The sequence below is a fragment of the Microcaecilia unicolor genome, chromosome 3 (assembly GCF_901765095.1).
Source record: "Microcaecilia unicolor chromosome 3, aMicUni1.1, whole genome shotgun sequence".
Classification (NCBI taxonomy): Eukaryota; Metazoa; Chordata; class Amphibia; order Gymnophiona; family Siphonopidae; genus Microcaecilia; species Microcaecilia unicolor.
Window position 1 is genome coordinate 76,179,329 of NC_044033.1, and position 20,892 is coordinate 76,200,220.

General features: G+C 48.6%; 1 protein-coding gene across 1 annotated transcript in view; it reads right to left on the bottom strand.

Annotated features, from left to right (window-relative positions):
- PPP2R5A (protein phosphatase 2 regulatory subunit B'alpha) overlaps positions 1-20,892 on the bottom strand; it is a 346,604-nt gene that overhangs the window by 302,471 nt on the left and 23,241 nt on the right. The window contains exon 2 of the mRNA XM_030196067.1: positions 11,698-11,894. Coding sequence (XP_030051927.1) covers positions 11,698-11,894 — 197 coding nt within the window. The remainder of the gene's footprint in view (positions 1-11,697; positions 11,895-20,892) is intronic.

Below are 20,892 nucleotides of genomic sequence, written 5' to 3' on the forward strand. Positions count from 1 at the left end.
CACTGACAAAGACATGAGCAGCCCATAATTGAAGGGTAGGTTATTGGTAACAGTGAGAGATAGCACATCACAAATTAAATCCGGAAAATCACATTGTGGAAAGTATATGAATTTATTTGCATTCTGCAGAGGGAAATAAGTATTTGATCCCCACCAACCAGTAAGAGATCTGGCCCCTACAGACCAGGTAGATGCTCCAAATCAACTCGTTACCTGCATGACAGACAGCTGTCGGCAATGGTCACCTGTATGAAAGACACCTGTCCACAGACTCAGTGAATCAGTCAGACTCTAACCTCTACAAAATGGCCAAGAGCAAGGAGCTGTCTAAGGATGTCAGGGACAAGATCATACACCTGCACAAGGCTGGAATGGGCTACAAAACCATCAGTAAGACGCTGGGCGAGAAGGAGACAACTGTTGGTGCCATAGTAAGAAAATGGAAGAAGTACAAAATGACTGTCAATCGACAAAGATCTGGGGCTCCACGCAAAATCTCACCTCGTGGGGTATCCTTGATCATGAGGAAGGTTAGAAATCAGCCTACAACTACAAGGGGGGAACTTGTCAATGATCTCAAGGCAGCTGGGACCACTGTCACCACGAAAACCATTGGTAACACATTACGACATAACGGATTGCAATCCTGCAGTGCCCGCAAGGTCCCCCTGCTCCGGAAGGCACATGTGACGGCCCGTCTGAAGTTTGCCAGTGAACACCTGGATGATGCCGAGAGTGATTGGGAGAAGGTGCTGTGGTCAGATGAGACAAAAATTGAGCTCTTTGGCATGAACTCAACTCGCCGTGTTTGGAGGAAGAGAAATGCTGCCTATGACCCAAAGAACACCGTCCCCACTGTCAAGCATGGAGGTGGAAATGTTATGTTTTGGGGGTGTTTCTCTGCTAAGGGCACAGGACTACTTCACCGCATCAATGGGAGAATGGATGGGGCCATGTACCGTACAATTCTGAGTGACAACCTCCTTCCCTCCGCCAGGGCCTTAAAAATGGGTCGTGGCTGGGTCTTCCAGCACGACAATGACCCAAAACATACAGCCAAGGCAACAAAGGAGTGGCTCAGGAAGAAGCACATTAGGGTCATGGAGTGGCCTAGCCAGTCACCAGACCTTAATCCCATTGAAAACTTATGGAGGGAGCTGAAGCTGCGAGTTGCCAAGCGACAGCCCAGAACTCTTAATGATTTAGAGATGATCTGCAAAGAGGAGTGGACCAAAATTCCTCCTGAGATGTGTGCAAACCTCATCATCAACTACAGAAGACGTCTGACCGCTGTGCTTGCCAACAAGGGTTTTGCCACCAAGTATTAGGTCTTGTTTGCCAGAGGGATTAAATACTTATTTCCCTCTGCAGAATGCAAATAAATTCATATACTTTCCACAATGTGATTTTCCGGATTTAATTTGTGATGTGCTATCTCTCACTGTTACCAATAACCTACCCTTCAATTATGGGCTGCTCATGTCTTTGTCAGTGGGCAAACTTACAAAATCAGCAAGGGATCAAATACTTATTTCCACCACTGTATGTTGTGACCCCGCCCATAATGAGTACTGGCACCTGTTATTCAGGTTAAGTTGCCCTGTTGGCACTTTGTGATAAATTATATTTTGGGTTGCTGTTTGGGCACTCGGTCTCTGAAAGGTTCGCCATCACTGGGTTAGGAGTTAAAAGCAGCATCAAAAAGGTGGGCTTTTAGCCTAGATTTGAAGATGGCCAGAGATGGAGCTTGACATACTGGCTGAGGAAATCTATTCCAGGCATGTGGTGCAGCAAGATAAAAGGAACGGAGTCTGGAGTTAGCAGTGGAGGAGAAGGATACAGATGGGAAAATTAGGTTCTTACCTTGGAAATTTTCTTTCCTTTAGTCATAGCAGATGAAGCCATTACGTATGGGTTGTGTCCATCAACCAGCAGGGGGAGATAGAGAGCACTCAAATTTCACAGTGCCACATGGTCAGCTAGCTCCACTGCCTCTTCAGTATTTGAAGCTTCCAAAGCAGTATAACAAACCGCAATGGGAATAACATGAAATTTCCTCACAGCGAACGATGGCCCCATAACAAGGGCATGAACTCAAAAGGAGGGAATGAACACATCCTCCTGGAGGGAATAAACTCGTCCTCCTCTTTGTATTTATGGAGGGAATACACACATCCACCTGGAGGGAATGAACTCAACCTCCTACACATGAGCTGGAGGGAATGAACTCATCCTCCTATAAGTGAACAAGAATCCTGAAGACTGTTTTCCAACTTTCTCCCAAGGAAGGATTAGAACTTCAGGAAACAAGAACAGAACCTGAAACAGATTCACATCATACAGACAATCATACTGGGAGGGCTCATGGCTTCATCTGCTATGACTAAAGGAAAGAAAATTACCAAGGTAAGAACCTAATTTTCTCTTCCTTGTCATCAAGCAGATGAAGCCATTACGTATGGGATGTATCAAAGCAATCCCTATATAGGGTGGGAACAAGTCACACCACGCGCTAGTACTTGTGCTCCAAAACGCGCATCCCTCCTAGCAGCCACATCCAGCCTCTAATGTCGGGCAAATGAGAGCTTCGAAGCCCATGTTGCTGCACTGCAAATCTCATGAAGAGAGAGTGCTCCAGTTTCAGCCCAAGAGGAAGAAATCGCTCTTGTAGAATGTGCCTTAAAGGCTACAGGCGGAGGCCGGCCGGCAAGCAGATAAGCTGAAAAGATAGCTTCTTTGAGCCAACGGGCAATAGTGGCTTTAGACGCTGGAGACCCTCTGCGAGAACCTGATAGTAAAACAAACAAATGATCAGAGGTCCTGAAAGAATTAGTAACTCGCAGATACTGCAACAGAGTCCTGCGCACATCCAACAGGTGCAACTGCCCAAAGGATTCTGGAAACTCCTCCTTAACAAAAGAGGGTAGAAAAATAGGCTGGTTTAGGTGAAACGCTGAAACCACCGTAGGCATGAAGGAAGGCACGGTACGAACCGTGACCCCGGACTCTGAAAATTGCAGAAATGGGTCTCGACAGGACAGTGCCTGGAGTTCTGACACCCGTCTCGCCGAAGTAATGGCCACCAGAAAAACAGCCTTTAGTGTCAAATCTTTCTCTGAAGCTCGCTGTAGCGGCTCAAAAGGAGAACCCGGCAGAGCCTTAAAAACTAGCCCCAGGTTCTAAGCTGGACAAGGTGCCCGCACAGGAGGACGGAGCCAAAGCACCCCTCTAAGAAACCGTGCCACATCTGGATGAGCAGCTAAAGACACACCTGCAACCTTACCATGAAGGGAGGCCAATGCTGCCACTTGCACCCGCAGGGAATTATAGCCAAGCCTTTGTGTACACCATCCTGCAAAAAGTCCAGACTTGGCGACACAGGAGCCCGCATGGGTGTGATCGCTTTTGAAACACACCAAGCCTCAAACTGGCGCCAGATCCTGGAATAAGCCACGGAAGTGGAACGCTTGCGGGCCTGCAGGAGAGTGGAAATAACATTCTTGGAATAGTCTTTGCCTCTCAATTGCGCCCTCTCAATAGCCATGCCGTAAGACCAAAATGGCAGGCGTCCTCCATGGCCAACGGTCCCTGCGACAACAGGTTCTTTACCAGAGGTAAAGGAAGGGGAGCCTCAACTAACATCTGTCGGAGGTCCGCATATCAAGGCCCCCTGGGCCAATCCGGGGCGATGAGAACCACTTCTCCTGGGTGAAGCCGAATCCGCAGGAGCACACGCCCTATCAAGGGCCACGGAAGGAACACATACCAGAGGCCAGGGTTGAGCCAAGGCATCCAACCCGGCTGAGCGAGGATCTCTCCGTCTGCTGAAAAGCACGGGACTTTAGCATTTGAGCTTGTCGCCATAAGATCCATTACGGGCTTGCCCCATTTGGCACATATCTGCAGGAATACTTCGTCTGATAGTTCCCATTCTGCTGGATCGATTTGATGCCTGCTTAGATAATCGGCTTGCACGTTGCTCTGACCTGCAATGTGAGCTGCCGACAGAAACTGTAGATGCAGCTCGGCCCAGTGGCAAATCTGTTCGGCCTGCGCGGCTAGAGCTCTGCACTGAGTGCCGCCTTGTCGGTTTATGTAGGCCACTGTTGTCGTGTTGTCCGACATCACTCGGACAGCCAATCCTTCCAGGGTCACTTGAAAGGCCAGAAGCGCCTGAAACACCGCTTTGAACTCTAGGCGATTGATGGACCACTCCGACTCGTCGGGTGTCCAAAGACCCTGGGCATGCTTCCCCTTTTAATGTGCGCCCCAGCCCTTCAGGCTGGCAACTGTCACCACTAGGCACCAATCGGGGAGAACCAGCGGCATTCCTCGCTGCAGCATGCTGTCTGAGAGCCACCACTCCATGTTGAGTCGGGCCACAGGGAGCAAGAGAGTCTGCACTGATAATCCTGAGATACTGGAGACCATCGTTGAAGTAGAGAATACTGCAGAGGTCTCAGGTGCGCTCTCGCCCATGGCACCAAATCCAAGGTGGCCGTCATCGATCCCAACAGCTGGACAATGTCCCAAGCTCGCGGGCAGGGCATCCTCAGGAGCAGACAGACCTGATTCTGAAGCTTGCACCGCCTTTGCTCGGGTAGGAATACATATCCCGAGTCTGTGTCGAACCGTGCCCCCAAATATTCTAGAGATTGCGAGGGGGTAAGGTGATTTTTGGCTACATTGACGACCCAGCCCAGATATTGCAGTACTGAGACCACTCTGGCTATAGCTTGATGGCTCTCTGTTGCGGAGTCCACTCTGATGAGCCAGTCGTCTAGGTACGGGTGAACCCGGATACCTTCTCGCCTGAGAAAAGCAGCTACCACCACCATTACCTTGGAAAAGGTTCGGGGAGCTGTGGCGAGGCCAAAAGGCAAGGCCCGAAACTGGAAATGTTTTCCCATCACCGCAAACCGCAGAAACTTCTGGTGTGGGGGCAAAATTGGAATGTGCAAGTAAGCTTCTTTCAGGTCCAGAGACATGAGAAACTCTCCTGGCTGTACCGCCGCACTGACGGAGCGCAGGGTTTCCATGTGAAAATGCCGCACTCTTAGGGACTTGTTTAATTCTTTTAAGTCCAGAATAGGGCGAAAAGACCCAACTTTTTGCAGCACCACAAAGTAAATAGAGTAGCGCCCGCAGCCGAAATTGGCGGGTGGCACCGGGGGAAACCGCCCCAATGTGAATCAAGCCTTGTAAGGTTTCCTCTACCGCCGCCCGTTTGGCGGCAGAACCGCATCGGGACTCCACAAACACGTCTCTTATCGGGGCATAGAATTCTATTCGGTATCCTTCTCTGATCAGGTCCAAGACCCACTGATCTGAGGTAATATTGGCCCACTCCTCGAGAAAGAGGGAAAGACGTCCTCCTGTAACAGGAATCGAGGAGGGGGCCGGCGCACCCTCATTGAGAGGGTTGCCCTTGAACTCCAGGTCTTGAGCCTTCTGCTGCGGAACGTTTGTCTGAGCGAAAGGAGTTCCTCTGCTGAAAACCGGCCACAAGAAGTGGACCCAGCAGAATGCCCCGGGCGGTACCTTCTAGCTTCACGGAAGCGAGGTCTATAAGAGGAGTGAACCGCCTGACCCTCGGAGGGAGGCCGCAGCCTATCCTCGGGTAAGCGCTGGGGTTTAGCATCTCCCAGGCCTTTCACAATTTTTTCCAACTCCTCACCCAACAGGAGAAGGCCTTGAAAGGGCAACTTCACCAACCTTTGCTTAGAGGCCATGTCCGCCGCCCAATGCCGTAGCCAAAGCAGACGGCGAGCCGCCACTGCTACAGCCATCTGTTTAGCCGAAGCTCTGACAATATTAGAAAGGGCGTCAGCCAAAAAGGACAAGGCCGACTCCATTCGCGGAGCCACTTCAGACAAGGGCTCCGCTCCATCACCGGGCTGTTCCACTGCCTGTTGAAACCATGCCAGGCAGGCTCCAGCAGCATAACAACTGCATGCAGACGCCCGAATAGTAAGACCAGCAATTTCAAAGGACCGTTTAAGTGCTGATTCCAGTCTACGGTCTTGCATGTCCTTCAGGGCAACACCTCCTTCAACCGGGAGGGTAGTTCTCTTTGTCACAGGATCTTCAATAGAGAGGACCTGTAAGACAGTCTGAAATAAGCGCTGGCAGCTCCTCGCGATGGAAAATCCTCACCGCGGACGAATCATCTGGATCCAGTGGCCCTTCTGCACCTTCCTCTGGTTCCTCTGGCCACGAGGGCCTGCCAGACCCCTCAGAGTCACCACATCCCGACCACGGGGGGGGGGGGGGGGAAGGGGGGTGTGCCACTCTCTGAAGAGGAATTTACCCTTCTGAGCTTCTCTTACGGCCAGCTATCAGGGAAAAACACCTCTGAGGGCAATGCCAGGCCTGCATCCACCGGAGGGGCAGTAAGGGGGCCGTAGAAAACCCCTGTGGCTGAGCTCTTTTAAGCATATATGCATTATGAAGCAATAATACAAAGTCAGGGGAGAAAAACTCGCCCTGGGCACCCGGTTCCAGTCCGGGGCTAGTAGCTCTTTGGCCAGCCTCAATTCGAGGGCCCCCTCCGGTCTCCAGACCCTCCACCTCAGCGGGGGTCGCGCCATGTGGTGCTTTCAAAATGGCGCCCGCTGCCAGCTCCACCGAGCGGGAAGAATCATCGCTCGCCATGCTCGGGCAGGCTCTTACGCCTGAACAGCACGTTTTACAGAGCCCCGCTGCTGATCTGTGCTTGCCACACTTGGAACAGCGCTTAACCCTCTCTGCAGCCATCGTCGAAAAAATGGCGGAAAATTCAAAATGGCGGCTTCGCGCCAAAAACGTCCCGATCACAGGCCCTCCCCGGAGGAGTCAGAAAACACTCTTTACCTCACTGGACCGAGTATACAAGCTCCGGTCATGCTGTAGAAACTGAAGAAAACCTCTTGCTTTTTTTTTTTTTTTTTTTTTTTTAACGCTGTGAGGAAAGTAGAGAAAACAGTAAAAGAGGCAATCAAATCAACTCCGGAGGTACAGAACAGTGGGAAAGGCAGGGAAAGGCGAACCAATGTGCCTGCATCCACCAAGTATAGAGTGGGAAAGAGCAGGGAAAAGTGAAACTAATGTGCTCACATCCACTGGGGGGGATGGGTAAGGCAGGGAAAGGGCTAACCTATGTGCCTTTAAAGTGAAGCTGCTATAGCCTCTAACACCCCGGCTAACAACTGGCAAGCCAGGAGCCACCCCCAGGCAGATTTTTTAAGGAGCTTGATCAAGCTGCAACCACCCTGCTTGGGGAGATAGAGAATACTGAAGAGGCAGTGGAGCTAGCTGACCATGTGGCACTGTGAAATTTGAGTGCTCTCTATCTCCCCCTGCTGGTTGATGGACACAACCCATACGTAATGGCTTCATCTGCTTGATGACAAGGAAAAGAGAGATTTACCCAATTAATGGAGTTCCCCGAGAGGAGTGTAGGGAAAGATAAGAGTGAATAGGTACTGAGGAGCTGCAAAGTGAATGCATTTGTAGGTCTATAAGAAGGGTTTGAACTGTATGCAGAAATGGATAGTGAGCCAGTGAAGTGATTTGAGGAGAGGGCTAATGTGAGCATAGCGACACTGGTGGGCTATGCGTCGTGCAGCAGAATTTTGAACAGATTGAAGGAGAAAGAGATGGCTTAGTGGGAGACCTGTGCGAAGCAAGTTGCAGTAGTGTAAGCGAGAGGTGATAAGAGGGTGGATAAAGTTTTTGGTAGTGTGCTCAGAAAGGAAAGGACAAATTTTGGTGATATTATACAGAAAGATACGACAGGTTATAGCAGTCTTTTGAATATGTGCAGAGAAAGAGAGAGAGGAGTCAAAGATGACTCCAAGGTTATGAGCTGATGAGATAGGAAGGATGAGAGTGTTATTCACAGAGATAGAGAATGGGGAAGAGGAGAGGTTGATTTAGGGGGAAAGATAAGAAGCTTAGTCTTGGTCATCTAAACAGTTAGTAAACAATTTTCCTGGTATCTGGAAAGTTTCTAATCTACATTCCTTAGCGTCCCTCCGGACCAGCCCAGAATGACTGATGTGTTGTGCACGACTACCAGCAGGTGGAGACTGAGAAGACTGATTTTGAGGCAGCCAATAAGAGCCGTGCTCAGCCCCTTGGAAACCTCAGTATTCTCAGTTTCCAGCAGGTACTAGGTGTGGTGAGCCCCTTGGTCTGAAAATGTCTATTCTGTTTTCTAATTTCTAATTTCTGTTATGTCAGGTAAATATACCTATTTTTTTCTCAGTCTAATAAGTTCTTTTATATATCTGTGCGCTGTTTTGGTTATCTGCTGTCAAAGGCTGAGGCCCACGGGGGTTCTCTAATGGTTTGGGGTGGCCAGGTCCCTCCCTCCCTCCTATCCCTGAGCTTTCCCTATATGCCTGAGGGCTCAGGGTGTACTGTAGTCCGTTGCTGGTCTCAACCCCTTCGAGGGAAGGGAGTTTGCAGAGCTGCGGGGAACAGCCACTATGATATTAAAAAATAATAATAATAAAAACACAAACAAAACAAAAAGCAGGCAGGTGCAGTGGCTTTAGCTTGCTATCGGCTGTCTCCCTGCAGGGTCTTGGGCTTGGGAGCGTGTTATAGTTCCTCTTCCTCTGTTCTGGTTTGGGTTCAAGCACCAGGTAGTTGTTCTGGACAGGCGTGTGTTCCTTTTATAAAAAAAAAAAAAAAAACCCAAAACAAAGTGGAGGTATGAGGAATTCTCAATTTAGCAAAGTGGTGCTGGCTTTCAATATGCATCAGTGGCTTTCTACACCGCTTGGGTTTTCGGTGGGAAACTCCAGCATTTTGTTTGTAGCTGTGGAAGAGTGGCATAGACCTTTCCGACAGTAAATCTGCTATTGTTCCAGCGGCCACTTCGGTAATGCTACGAGATCTCCTCTGGAGGGGGAAGATTTTCTCTTCCTTTTCTGCTGTTAATTTGAATGAAGAACAGCCATTGCAGAACAAGAGGTTTAAGTGTGTGGGGGCAGACTCTCTCTTTATATATTTTTTTTCTTTCAGCTGCTTTATGGTGAAGCAATCTAGAGTGCAGACTGCCATGTTTTGTGTTTGTCTGGAGCGGGAGGCTGCAATACTCTGTCCTCTGGTTTCCCTTTCCTTGCATCAAAGCTGCCAGAGTCTGATACTATATGAGTGTAAATAAAACTCTCTCTGGTAGGATTCTTTTCTGACAACCAAATTCTGTATAATGCAGAATAAAATAATTTCTCTAGATTCTAGGTCCGTGATGGCGAATCTTTCAGAGACCGAGTGCCCAAACAGCAACCCAAAATCTAATTATTTATCACAAAGTGCCGGTACTCATTATGGGTGGGGTCACCACATGACTCCACCCCTATGGTAGCCACACCCCTTACACCATCCATGGCGCATATAAACAGACATCATTGAAAATATTATACTATAGGAGAAAAAAACAACATGACTTTCTTTCATTATAAATCATTTCTGTAAGCTGTTACAGCTCCAGTATACCCAGTGCAAAATAAGACAGCAGATGTAAATTCTCAAATTGGACATATTCCAAACACTAAAATGAAAATAAAATGTTTTTTTCTACCTTTGTTGTCTGGTGATTTTGTTTTTCTATCCATATTGGTCCTAGTCGCTGATTCTGCTGCTCTCTATCTGTTCTCTTAACTCCGTTTCCAGGGCTTCCTTTCCATTTATTTCTTTACTTTCCTCCTTTCTTCTTCATTTCTTGCCCTCCATCCATGTCCGGCAACCCTCCTCTCCCCTCCAGCCACAAATGTCCAGCCACCCTCCTCTCCCCTCCAGCCGCCCATGTCCAGCCACCCTCCTCTCCCCCCTGCCCTCCCCTCCAGCCACCCATGTCCAGCCACCCTCCTCTCCCCCCTGCCCTCCCCTCCCACCAAACAGGCCTCCCTCCCACCCAGCAGCACCCAGCATCAGGCCTCCCTCCCTCCCACCCACACACCCAGCACAGGCCTCCCTCCCTCCAACCAAACAAGCATCAGCCCACCCGCCCGCCCTCCCTCCCAGCACCAGGGCCCCCTCCCTCCGAAATTTAAACGGCGTACCTCGGGGTTAAGGTGGCGTCGGCAGCGAAAAGCGTGTTCTTTGCTCGGCGCGCCTTCGGCCTTCCCTTCTGTCTCTCAAGCTCTGGTAACGCCTATGCGGGACCAGAGCTTGAGAGACAGAAGGGAAGGCCGAAGGCGCGCCGAGCAAAGAACATGCTTTTCGCTGCCGCTGCCGACGCCGCCTTAACCCCGAGGTACGCCGTTTAAATTTCGGAGGGAGGGGGCCCTGGTGCTGGGAGGGAGGGCGGGCGGGTGGGCTGATGCTTGCTTGTTTGGAAGAGGGAGAGCGGGCGGCCTGATGCTCGGAGGGAGGGAGAGTGGGCGGACCAGCGACAGCATGCGTGCCAAAGGAGAGGGCTCTGCGTGCCCTCTCTGGCATGCGTGCCATAGGTTCGCCATGGCCTAAATGCTTCAGCCTTTCCTCATAGGGAAGTCATTCCATCCCTTTTATCATTTTCATCGCCCTTCTCTGTACCTTTTCTAATTCCACTATATCTTTTTTGATGCATTTTTTCTTCTCTTTCACAAAGGCATGTTAGCTGCTCTTTTCTCTCCCGTTTTGCTGATCATCCTCTTGTCATCCTTTTTATCCTCTTTCCTCCTCTTTATTTATTAGAATTTATTTACCGCCTTTTTGAAGGAATTCGTTCAAGGCAGTGTACAGTAAGAATAGATCAAACATGAGCAATAGGCAATTACAGCAGTAAAAATAGTCAAACAATACAAAGTATGTCAACACAATACGTAATAGAACATTTTAATTGACAGTGAAGGGTATAAGCAAAGATGTAACATATAGATAGGTAAGAGAGTAAGAGGAGTTAGAAAATAAGGTGACTAATTTAAAGAAAGGAGCACATGAGGTCAGAGGGGTGTGTGTGTGTGACTAACAAGTTAGTTACTTCTTCCACTAAAGGCCTGGTTGAAGAGCCAAGCTTTCACCTGCTTCCTGAAGCACAGATAGTCTTGTGTTAAGCGAAGCCTTTCAGGCAGTGCATTCCAGAGTGTTTTGCTGCGTTCTTCTTCCCCATCCTTTTCTGAACCTTTTGCTCCTCCTTTTCTCCTCTTTGCTGTGCTCCCTCTGCTCCTGTCCCTCCATTCTGCTATACTTCATCTCGTCTTACCATTTTCTGTCCATAATACTCACTCTTTCCTCTTCTGATCTCTCCATAACATCCCATTTTCCTTCTCTTTACTGCATACTCCACTTTTCTTTCCTTGATTTCCTCCATTTTATCCTCTACAACCCCTTCCCTTTTCCAACTTTTCCCTTCCTCAGGCAGTCTCCCCTTCCCCTGTGTACTGGCAGAAGTAATGTAAACACATGGCTGTTATGTCTTGCCTCCCCCCATGTGATTAGTTTCACTCTTCTTAAGTAAAACCAAATCACTTGCAGGCAGCAGAAGATGCTCAGAAGCCTGCTCTGCCTGCAGATCTAAAACCAGCCTGAGAGAGAATACTTGCTGTCCTGGCCACAGCTGCTATCCCGTGCAAGTGCACAGACTGATGGTGCTTGCCTTGGTGTCTTCACAAATATGGGCAGTTCCCTGTTCGTATACAGCATTTTACTATGAAATATCTGAATTCAAAGGTAAGAAAAAAAAATCCCATAAAGTAGAAAATCTAACATGAATAGTTTACATACCATTTTTACTATGTCAGAATAAGCTGATTCAACAATGACACCACGATGTGTTGACACATATTCAATCAATTCATTTAGTGTTGCTCTTTTAATTTCTTTGCTCTTCAAGTCTGAAACAGAGTCTAAGAAATCAAACAGTAGGCAACACTGCTGCAGTTTCTGACAAAAAAGTTCCTGCTGTTCACTTGACGATGCATCTATAAAGAGAAAAGAAAATATAAATTAGATTTTATAACACAAGTTGTGAGTGTACTTATGATCAATAATACATGGACATAAGCATCAAAAACAATATTTTAAAAGTGTGATTAGGAGTAGACATATTTAGAAGTAGCATATTTGTGTTTGCTATGGCAGCACATCAATTCTATGAAACGTGGCAGTGTAAGGATACCTGAAAAACCCCAGCCAATAAAATTATGCAATAGTAGTGCTGTACAGTTTTACTAAATACCTGCAGTTTAAGAGTTTCTGCAAACTTTAAATGGTGAAAATTATTCTTATCTGTTAATTTTCCTCTCCTTCAGTCTTGCTAGACTTGTGCAGACCTATGCTCCTTATTAGCAAATGGAAGTAGAGACTTGGTGCAACCAGAAACATTCTAGTATGCTAATGCCAAAGCCACTCAACAGAGATGCAAAAACAAGAGAAACAAGACAGCAGAGGCCCTTAGGACTACATTACAAAGCTGACTATATATAGAAAGGTGGCAGACCTAGGACCCAAGAATCTAGAGAACTGCTCAGTCCTCTGGAGTGAGTCCCAGACTAGTCTAGCAGAATTCAAGGAAAGGAAATTAACAGGTAATAACAAATTTCACCTTCCATATCCTGCTAAACCAATCCAGACATATGAGAAATGGCAGAGCTTTTATCCCACAGGGCAGAAGGAAGACACCTTCCAGGACTGCCCCACCAAAGGCACTCCTCCTAACTAGCCCTGTTCAGTACCCTTATTTCCTTGTTCCTTCATGTTCAAGTGTACAGCGCTGCATACGTCTAGTACCATTATAGAAATGGTAAGTAGTAGTAGTAGTAGCCCAAATGAAAAGCTTGTAATGTTTGACAAAGAATGGAGGGAGGAATGTGTTATGGCCCTGCAAATGTCTTCCAAGGCAATGGCCCCTGCTTCAGCCCTGGATGCAGCTTACATAATAGCACAGCAGATAAGGAAAAGTTATGCCTTACCTGGTAACTTTCTTTCCTTTAGGCACAGCCGATGAATCCAGAGACGTATGGGTTGTGACCACCTACCAACAGGTGGAGACAGAGAAAACTGAACTCTGCCTTATAGGACAGTACTCCCCCTGGTCAATCAGAATAGCTCATCACAAAGCAAGTGAAGGACCAAGAAGAACAAGAACCACCACCAACACAAGGCCCCTATGACCCCTTCCTCACAAAACCCCAGAAGAAATCAAAAACTGCAAAATTGAATGGACGAAGAACAAACAATAACAGTTACTGAAATAGAGAAGAACTCCACATGAAACGCAACCGCCCCATTCCCTTTTTCATCTTCTTGTTTTCAGTAGCAGAGTGGGGACCCTGGATTCATTTGCTTCACCTAAAGAAAATAAAGTAACCAGGTAAGGTATAACCTTTCCTTCCTTAGCAGCTGCAGCGGATGAATCCAGGGACATGTGGGATGTAGTGAAGCAGTCCAAGCCAGGTGGGAAACTGAAATCCCTGCCACGAGCACTGACTGCTCAAAGGAAGCAGTTTCCAGTGCCACAACATCAACCCAATAATGTCGAGAGAACGTATGCAAGGAAGACCACATTGCTGCCCGACAAATGCCCTCCAAGGTGAAAGCTGTGGGCTTGGCCCACGACATAGCCATCGCCTGAGTGGAGTGGGCAGGCAAAACAAATGAAAGTTGCTTGCCCGCCAGCAGATAAGCATCCGAAATCGCCTGATTAATCCACCTCGAAATAATCGCCTTATATGCTGCATCACCATGCTGCAGCCCTGCAAGAAGAAAAAGATGGTCTGAACAACAGAAGTCAGTTGCCTGCAAATACTGCAGGAATGCCCAATGCACACCAAACAGATACAAAGCCTGAAAATCAGCACCATATTCCTGGTGGTGAAAGGACGGCAGAAACAGTCTAGTTAGTATGAAAGGCTGAAACCAATTTCGGAAGGAAGGATGGCACTGGCTCTAAAGAGATTTCCGTCTCTGTGAAGCGAAAGAACGGATCTCTGCATGACAACGCCTGCAACTCAAAAATCCAATGAGACGAGGAGATGGCCACCAGGAAAACCGTTTTCAGGGTAAGATCCTTCAAGGGAGCCTTTCACAAAGGCTCAAAGGGGGCCTTGTGCAAGGCCTTGAGCACCAGATTAAGACTCCATTCCAAACTCTCCAAAATGGCAGGCGCAGATGGCTAGCCCTTTTCAAGAAATGCACCACATCTGGGTGCGAAGCTAGCAAAGAACTGAGCAGCCAGCCCTTATGTACCAGAAGAAAGTTATAGGCAAACCCTTTCTTTAGCCCATCCTGTAAGAATGTGCTGAACCAATGCCTTAAAAAGGATCCACTGCCATCCCTGAACATCATGACTCAACAGCCTCCAGACTAGTATAGGCAGTGGATGTAGAATGCTTCTTGGCTTGAAGCAGGGTTAAACTCACTGCATCCAACTAACCCTTCTTCCTCAACTGTGCCCTTTCAATAGCCATGCCGTAAGACCGAAGCAGGAGGGATCATGCATGGGGACCGGTCTCTGAAGCAGTAGAGTGGGTGCCAACAGGAGACAAAAGTGACTGGCCACCAGCAGGCACACCAGAGTTGTATACCATGGACAACAGTGCCAATCGGCGCAATGATAATGACCAGACCCGGGTACCAACCCACCCAGAGCAGAACCCTGCCAATCATGGGCCATGGGGGAAAAACAAAGGAGCTGTGATATCGGTCATGGCTGCAGAAGACCGTCTTATGTACTCCGAACCGAATTCCTTCTACCAACTGAAGAATCTGAGAGCTTTGGAATTGCACCGTGTTGCCATGAGATCCACGACTGGCTGGTCCCACTTCTGAGTCATCTGCCAACAGTTCCCACTTGGCCGGGTCAAAAGCTGTCCTGTTGAGGTAATCTGCCTGAACACTGAGAGATCCCACTATGTGCGCCCACAGAGATGAATCATTTGGGCCTCTACCAAAAGAAATAGGAAACAAGACTGCATGGCCTGCACCACACTGCAAGTCCTACCCTGTCGATTGACATAAGCCATAGCCGTTGTGTTGTCCAAGAGAGCTTGCACTGACTAGCACTCCAGAGGTTTCGGCTTTTTAAATGGGGTAACAAGGCGGGCAAGCTGCTAGCTAACTTGGTGAGGCCCTCGCGAAAGAGACAGGTCACCACCACTATTATGGATTGTTGAATAAAAGTATGAAATAAAAGTATGAAAGATGGGGAGTGGAAAGCTCCATGATTACAACAAGCTGTTTCCAACACTAAGAGGTAGATGCACTAAACGTTTTTCATCGTTAAATAGCCTCAGGGAAGAATTTCCTATCCTTTCCATGCACTTAAGCCTATTTTCCGACGACAGTAGCAGCTAACGAAAACGGAATGGAGATGAGCAATTAGTGTGAAAACCCCATTGAAACGACAATGCACTAACCTTTTCCGATTGCCCTTTACGCAGGAAAAAGGGCAGGAAAGTCATAACGAGAGGTCTGGACCTCTCGTTAGGACAGCTCCGTGGCAGGAAAAAGTGTTAAGTGAAAAAATAAACAAACTTTGAGCCAATCCCAGCGCATTAGCAGAGCTAAAAAGCGCTGTGATTGGTCCAAAGGACCTCAGAACACCATAAAAACAATAAAAATAAAAAAGGATCGGGAGGGGGGCAAGGGCGCTCATCAGCGAGCGTCCTGTACAGACGGCCTTGCCCCCCCCCCCCGCTGCTCCCCACTTTCCGCCGCTCCCCCCACCCCGAAAAAGCAAACTTCTAGAAGCCCTGCCCCCCTCCCTTCCTCACTACTCTCTCACCTCAGCTCCGCCTCCGACATCCTCCGTCCGTGCCCCGCCCCTTTTGGGGTCGTCGCCGCCATTCCCCTCCTCCATCGGGCCCCCCTTCCTCTACCGGGCCGTGCAGCGCCTCTCTCCTCTGTCCGAAGGCGCTGCACGGGCAAGAAGAAAGCTGAATCAGCTGATGCCTGCCTTCGCGATGGCGCGTCTTTCTTCTGCTGCGCCCGCCCCTGTCTGACGTCAGTAACCTACGTAGGTTACTGACGTCAGACAGGGGCGGGCCCAGGAGGAGAAAGACGCTCTATCGAAGCTAGGCGAAGGCAGGCATCAGCTGATTCAGCTTTCTTCTTGCCCGTGCAGCGCCTTCGGACAGAGGAGAGAGGCGCTGCACGGGCCCGGTAAGAGGAAGGGGGGCCCGATGGAGGAGGGGAATGGCGGCGACGACCCCAAAAGGGGGCGGGGCACGGACGGAGGATGTCGGGAGGCGGAGCTGAGGTGAGAGAGTAGTGAGGAAGGGAGGGGGGCAGGGGCTTCTAGAAGTTTGCTTTTTCGGGGTGGGGGGAGCGGCGGAAAGTGGGGAGGGGGCAGGGGCTGCTAGAATTTTGCTTTTTCGGGGTGGGGGAGCGGCGGAAAGTGGGGAGCAGCGGGGGGGGGGGGGGGCAAGGCCGTCTGTACAGGACGCTCCTGATGAGCGCCCTTGCCCCCCCCGACCCTTTTTTTTTTTTTTTGTTTTTATTTGGGAGCCATGTGCTTGCGATTTGACTGTGTTTTGACTGTTTGTGGCATGCGCAGAGCAGCTAACATAACGCTTGGCTGCTCTGCGCATGATTTGGGGGCCGATTAACGATGTGTATTGTGATTCTTTGATACATTGTACGTTTCACTACCGATCTCAGCATGTGTGACTTTTTTTTGGGTGCATTTTTCGTTATTTTAAAATCGTTAGGGACTTAACGATTTAGATTTTTTACGTTTGGTTGCTGCATCTGCCTCTAAATCTCCTGAGGAATGAGAAAAGGGCATTAAAACATCAGCCAAAGGCACGGCTCCAGAAGTCTGTGGGCAAGAAGGGGGGCCAATAAGAGGAAACAGATGTAGCATGTTCTGCACAATAGCGTTGTGGTATTCAGAGACTTGCACAGGAATGTGTTATGAGAGAATTAGTCAGATGCCGAAGAAAGAACGGTATAAAAACAGAGTGCAACAAAGAAGCATTAAGCATTTTGATTTGCCTAAGCATTCTGATTTCTCTCTCTGTATATAGCATTCTGATTTCTTTGCTGTTTATTGCTTGTTTGTGTAGATATGCTTTCAGTGCAGATAATGCTTCCTGAATACTCAATTGATAGTATTCTGTTTGTAAACTAAAAAATGTAAATAAACTTTTTATATTAACATAGGAAATTCGTCTGGCCCTTTTCTGCAGGATGAGAAGGGAAGTTGTATACCACAGAATCTGAATAGACAGCAATTTGTGAACTTTTATAGCTCACTGTACCAGGCTAGAGATTTTGACGCTAATAAATACGAGGAATTCTTTTGGCGGCTGCGGATCGTGTCTTACAGGAGAGCAACTGATTTCAACTGAATGCTCCTATGTCAGGGAGGGAGGTCCGGGTTGGGTATTGGGGCACTGAACGCTGACTAAGGCCCCAGGGGCCCGATGGCTTTGGGCCTGAATACAACCGCATCATGGCTAACTTGGTGGCACCCCCATTGAAAGGCTTGGTTTAATGAACTGGTAGAGGCAGGTGAGTCTATGCAACTAATATGGCTCATGTAGTACTCCTACCAAAGCCGGGCAAGGATTCGCACTAAGGTGGGATCCTATCGACCCATCTCATTATTGAATCAGGATGTTAAGCTTTTTGGCAGCATATACTGGCTAGACGCTTAAATCAGGTAATTCCCACTTTAGTGCATGAAGACCAGGTGGGTTTGTGCAGGGAGATACGCTTCCATGAATATTATGCAAGCCTTGATGGCCATTCATGAATAAAAGGGAAAGGAGGTCTGGAGGCATTGTAGGCCCTGGACATGGAAAAGGCCTTCGATAGTATCTCATGGCAATACCTATTTGGGTTCTGGGAACGTTTGGCATCTCAGGGGCCTATGTATCTTGGATAAAGGCTCTTTATACAGGCCCATCGGCTAGGTTGCTGATAAATGGAAGGTTAACTGACAGTTTTTCAATAACAAAGGGGAACAAGACAGGATGTCCTCTTTCGCCACTCCTTTTTTTGTTAGCTATTGAGCCTTTGGCCATAAAGATTCGAAGCAAGTGAGAGATAAGGCTTAAGAGTGGGAGGTCGGGAACTCTGTTGAACCTTTTTGCTGCATGATATTTTACCATATGTGGCTAATGTGCCAGAGATTTAATAAGGGTACCTTTCTAGAGTTAGGGAATTTGGGGATTCTGTCAGAGATAAAAGTTAATTATTCTAAATCGGAGTTAATGCCCTTTATCGGGAATACAGGGGGACAGGGGTTGGCAGGACTCCCCATACAGCCAGTGGGAGGGGCAATGAGGGTACCTGGGCATTTTTTCTAACTACAAGTAGTTCCACATTTTACAGGGGAACATGATAGATGCTCTGGACAGAATTAAGAGACTGTGTGATAGATGGAAGGACTTGCCCCTCTCCCTGATGGGATAGGATAGCTTTAGTAAAATGATCTTATTACCATAAGTTCCTATACCGTTACGAGGCAGCCCCGATATGGGTTCTTAAGATGGAGGAGCGTCTGTTTTCGCTCCACCATCCGGTCATTCATTTGGTGGGGGAAAGGGGCACGGATTGGTTTTCAAAACTATATCACAATAAGGATAGGAGAGGTTAGGACTACCGGACCCTCCGCCGGTATACATGGCCAGCACTGATGCGCTTCATTTATGAGGGAAGGGGGCAGTTCTCGCTTCCTGCCTAGAGAGGGATCTAAGGAATGGAGTCATCCATGACCTTCCTCTGCTTCACATGGGTCCAAGCAAAAACTCTAGAATTTCTTGTAAACGGATTTTCTAAAACTATGAGGAAAGCGTGGATGTGGTGGAGAGAGGACAACAACAGTGTTCCCCAGATGTCTTCTCCACTTAAGCATGGCGGGCAATGCGGCATTCCAGGTGGCATGGGATGGGAAACTTAGGTTCTTACCATGATAATTTTCTTCCTTAGTATAGCATGATGAAGCCATTAGTATGGGTGTGTCCATCAACAGCAGGGGAGATCGAGAGCACTCAACTTTTCACAGTGCCTCATGGCCAGCTAGCTCCAATGCCTCTTCAGTATTTGAAGCTTCCAAAGCAGTATGGCAAACCGCAATGGGAATAACATGAACTTTCCTTACAGCGAACGATGGCCCCTTAACAAGGGCATGAACTCAAAAAAGGAGGGAATAAACTCGTCCTCCACTTTGTATAAACGGAGGGAATACTTGCATCCTCCTGGAGGGAATAAACTCATCCTCCCAAAACATGAACTGGAGGGAATGAACTCATCCTCCTATAACTGTAACAAGAACTGAAGACTGTTTTCCGACTCCCCAAGGAAGAAATATAACTTCAGGAAACAAGAACAGCACCTAAAATCAGAATCACTGCAATACAGACAATCATACAGGGAGGGCTCATGGCTTCATCTGCTATGACTAAAGGAAAGAAATTATCATGGTAAGAACCTAATTTTCCCTTCCTTGTCATCAAGCAGATGAAGCCATTACATATGGGATGTAACAAAGCAAGCCCTAAATAGGGTGGGAACAAGCCACACCACGCGCTAGCACCTGTGCTCCAAAACGGCATCCCTCCTGGCAGCCACATCCAGCCTGTAATGTGGGCGAAAGAGAACTTAGAAGCCCATGTTGCAGCACTGCAAATCTCATGAAGAGATAGTGCTCCAGTTTCCACCCAGGAAGAGGAAATCGCTCTTGTGGAATGTGCCTTAAAGGCTTCAGGCGGAGCCCGGCCAGACAGCAGATATGCTGAAAAGATAGCTTCTTTGAGCCAACGGGCAATAGTGGCTTTAGACGCTGAAGACCCTCTGCGAGGACCTGCAAACAGCACAAAAAGATGATCAGAGGTCCTGAAAGAATTTGTAATTCGCAGAAACTGCAACAGAGTCCTGCGCACATCCAAAAGGTGCAACTGCCCAAATGAACCTGGAAACTCCCCTCAACAAAGGAGGGAAGAAAAACAGGCTGGTTTAGGTGAAACGCTGAAACCACCTTAGGCATGAAGGAAGGCACGGTCGGAACCGTGACCCCTGACTCTGAAAATTGCAGAAAAGGGTCTCTACAGGACAGCGCCTGGAGCTCTGACACCCGTCTCGCCGAGGTAATGGCCACTAAAAAGACGGCCTTCAGTGTCAAATCTTTCTCTGAAGCACGCCGAAGCGGTTCAAAGGAAGCACCCTGAAGGGCCTTCAATACTAACCCCAGGTTCCAAGCTGGACAAGGTGCCCACACGGGAGGACGGAGCCGAAGCACCCCTCTAAGAAACCGTGCCACATCTGGATGAGCAACTAAGGACACGCCTTCAACCTTGCCAAGCAGGGAGGCCAATGCTGCCACGTGCACCCGCAGGGAATTATAGGCCAAGCCTTTGTGTACACCATCCTGCAAAAAGTCCAGAATCGGCGAGACAGGAGCCCGCAACGGAGAAAGCGCTCTTGAAACACACCAGACATCAAACTAGCGCCAAATCCTGTCATAAGCCACAAAAGTGGAGCGCTTATGGGCCTGCAGGAGAGTGGAAATTACCTTAGAGTAGCCTTTATCTCTCAATTGCGCCCTCTCAATCGCCATGCCATAAGACCAAAGCAGCAGGCGTCCTCCATGGCCACCGGACCCTGTGACAACAGGTGCGGAACCAGAGGTAACGGAAAGGGAGCCTCCAACAGCATCTGTCGCAAGTCCGCATACCAAGGCCTCCTGGGCCAATCCGGGACGACGAGAACCACTTCTCCTGGATGCAGCCGAATCCGCAGGAGCACTCACCCTATCAAGGGCCACGGAAGGAACACATACAGTAGGCTCGGAGGCCAGGGTTGAGCTAAGGCATCAAACCCCGCCGCGCGAGGATCTCTCCGTCTGCTGAAGAAGCACGGGACTTTGGCATTGGAGCTTGTCGCCATTAGATCCATTACGGGCTTGCCCCACTTGGCACATATCTGCAGGAACACTTCGTCTGCAAGTTCCCACTCCGCTGGATCGATCAGATG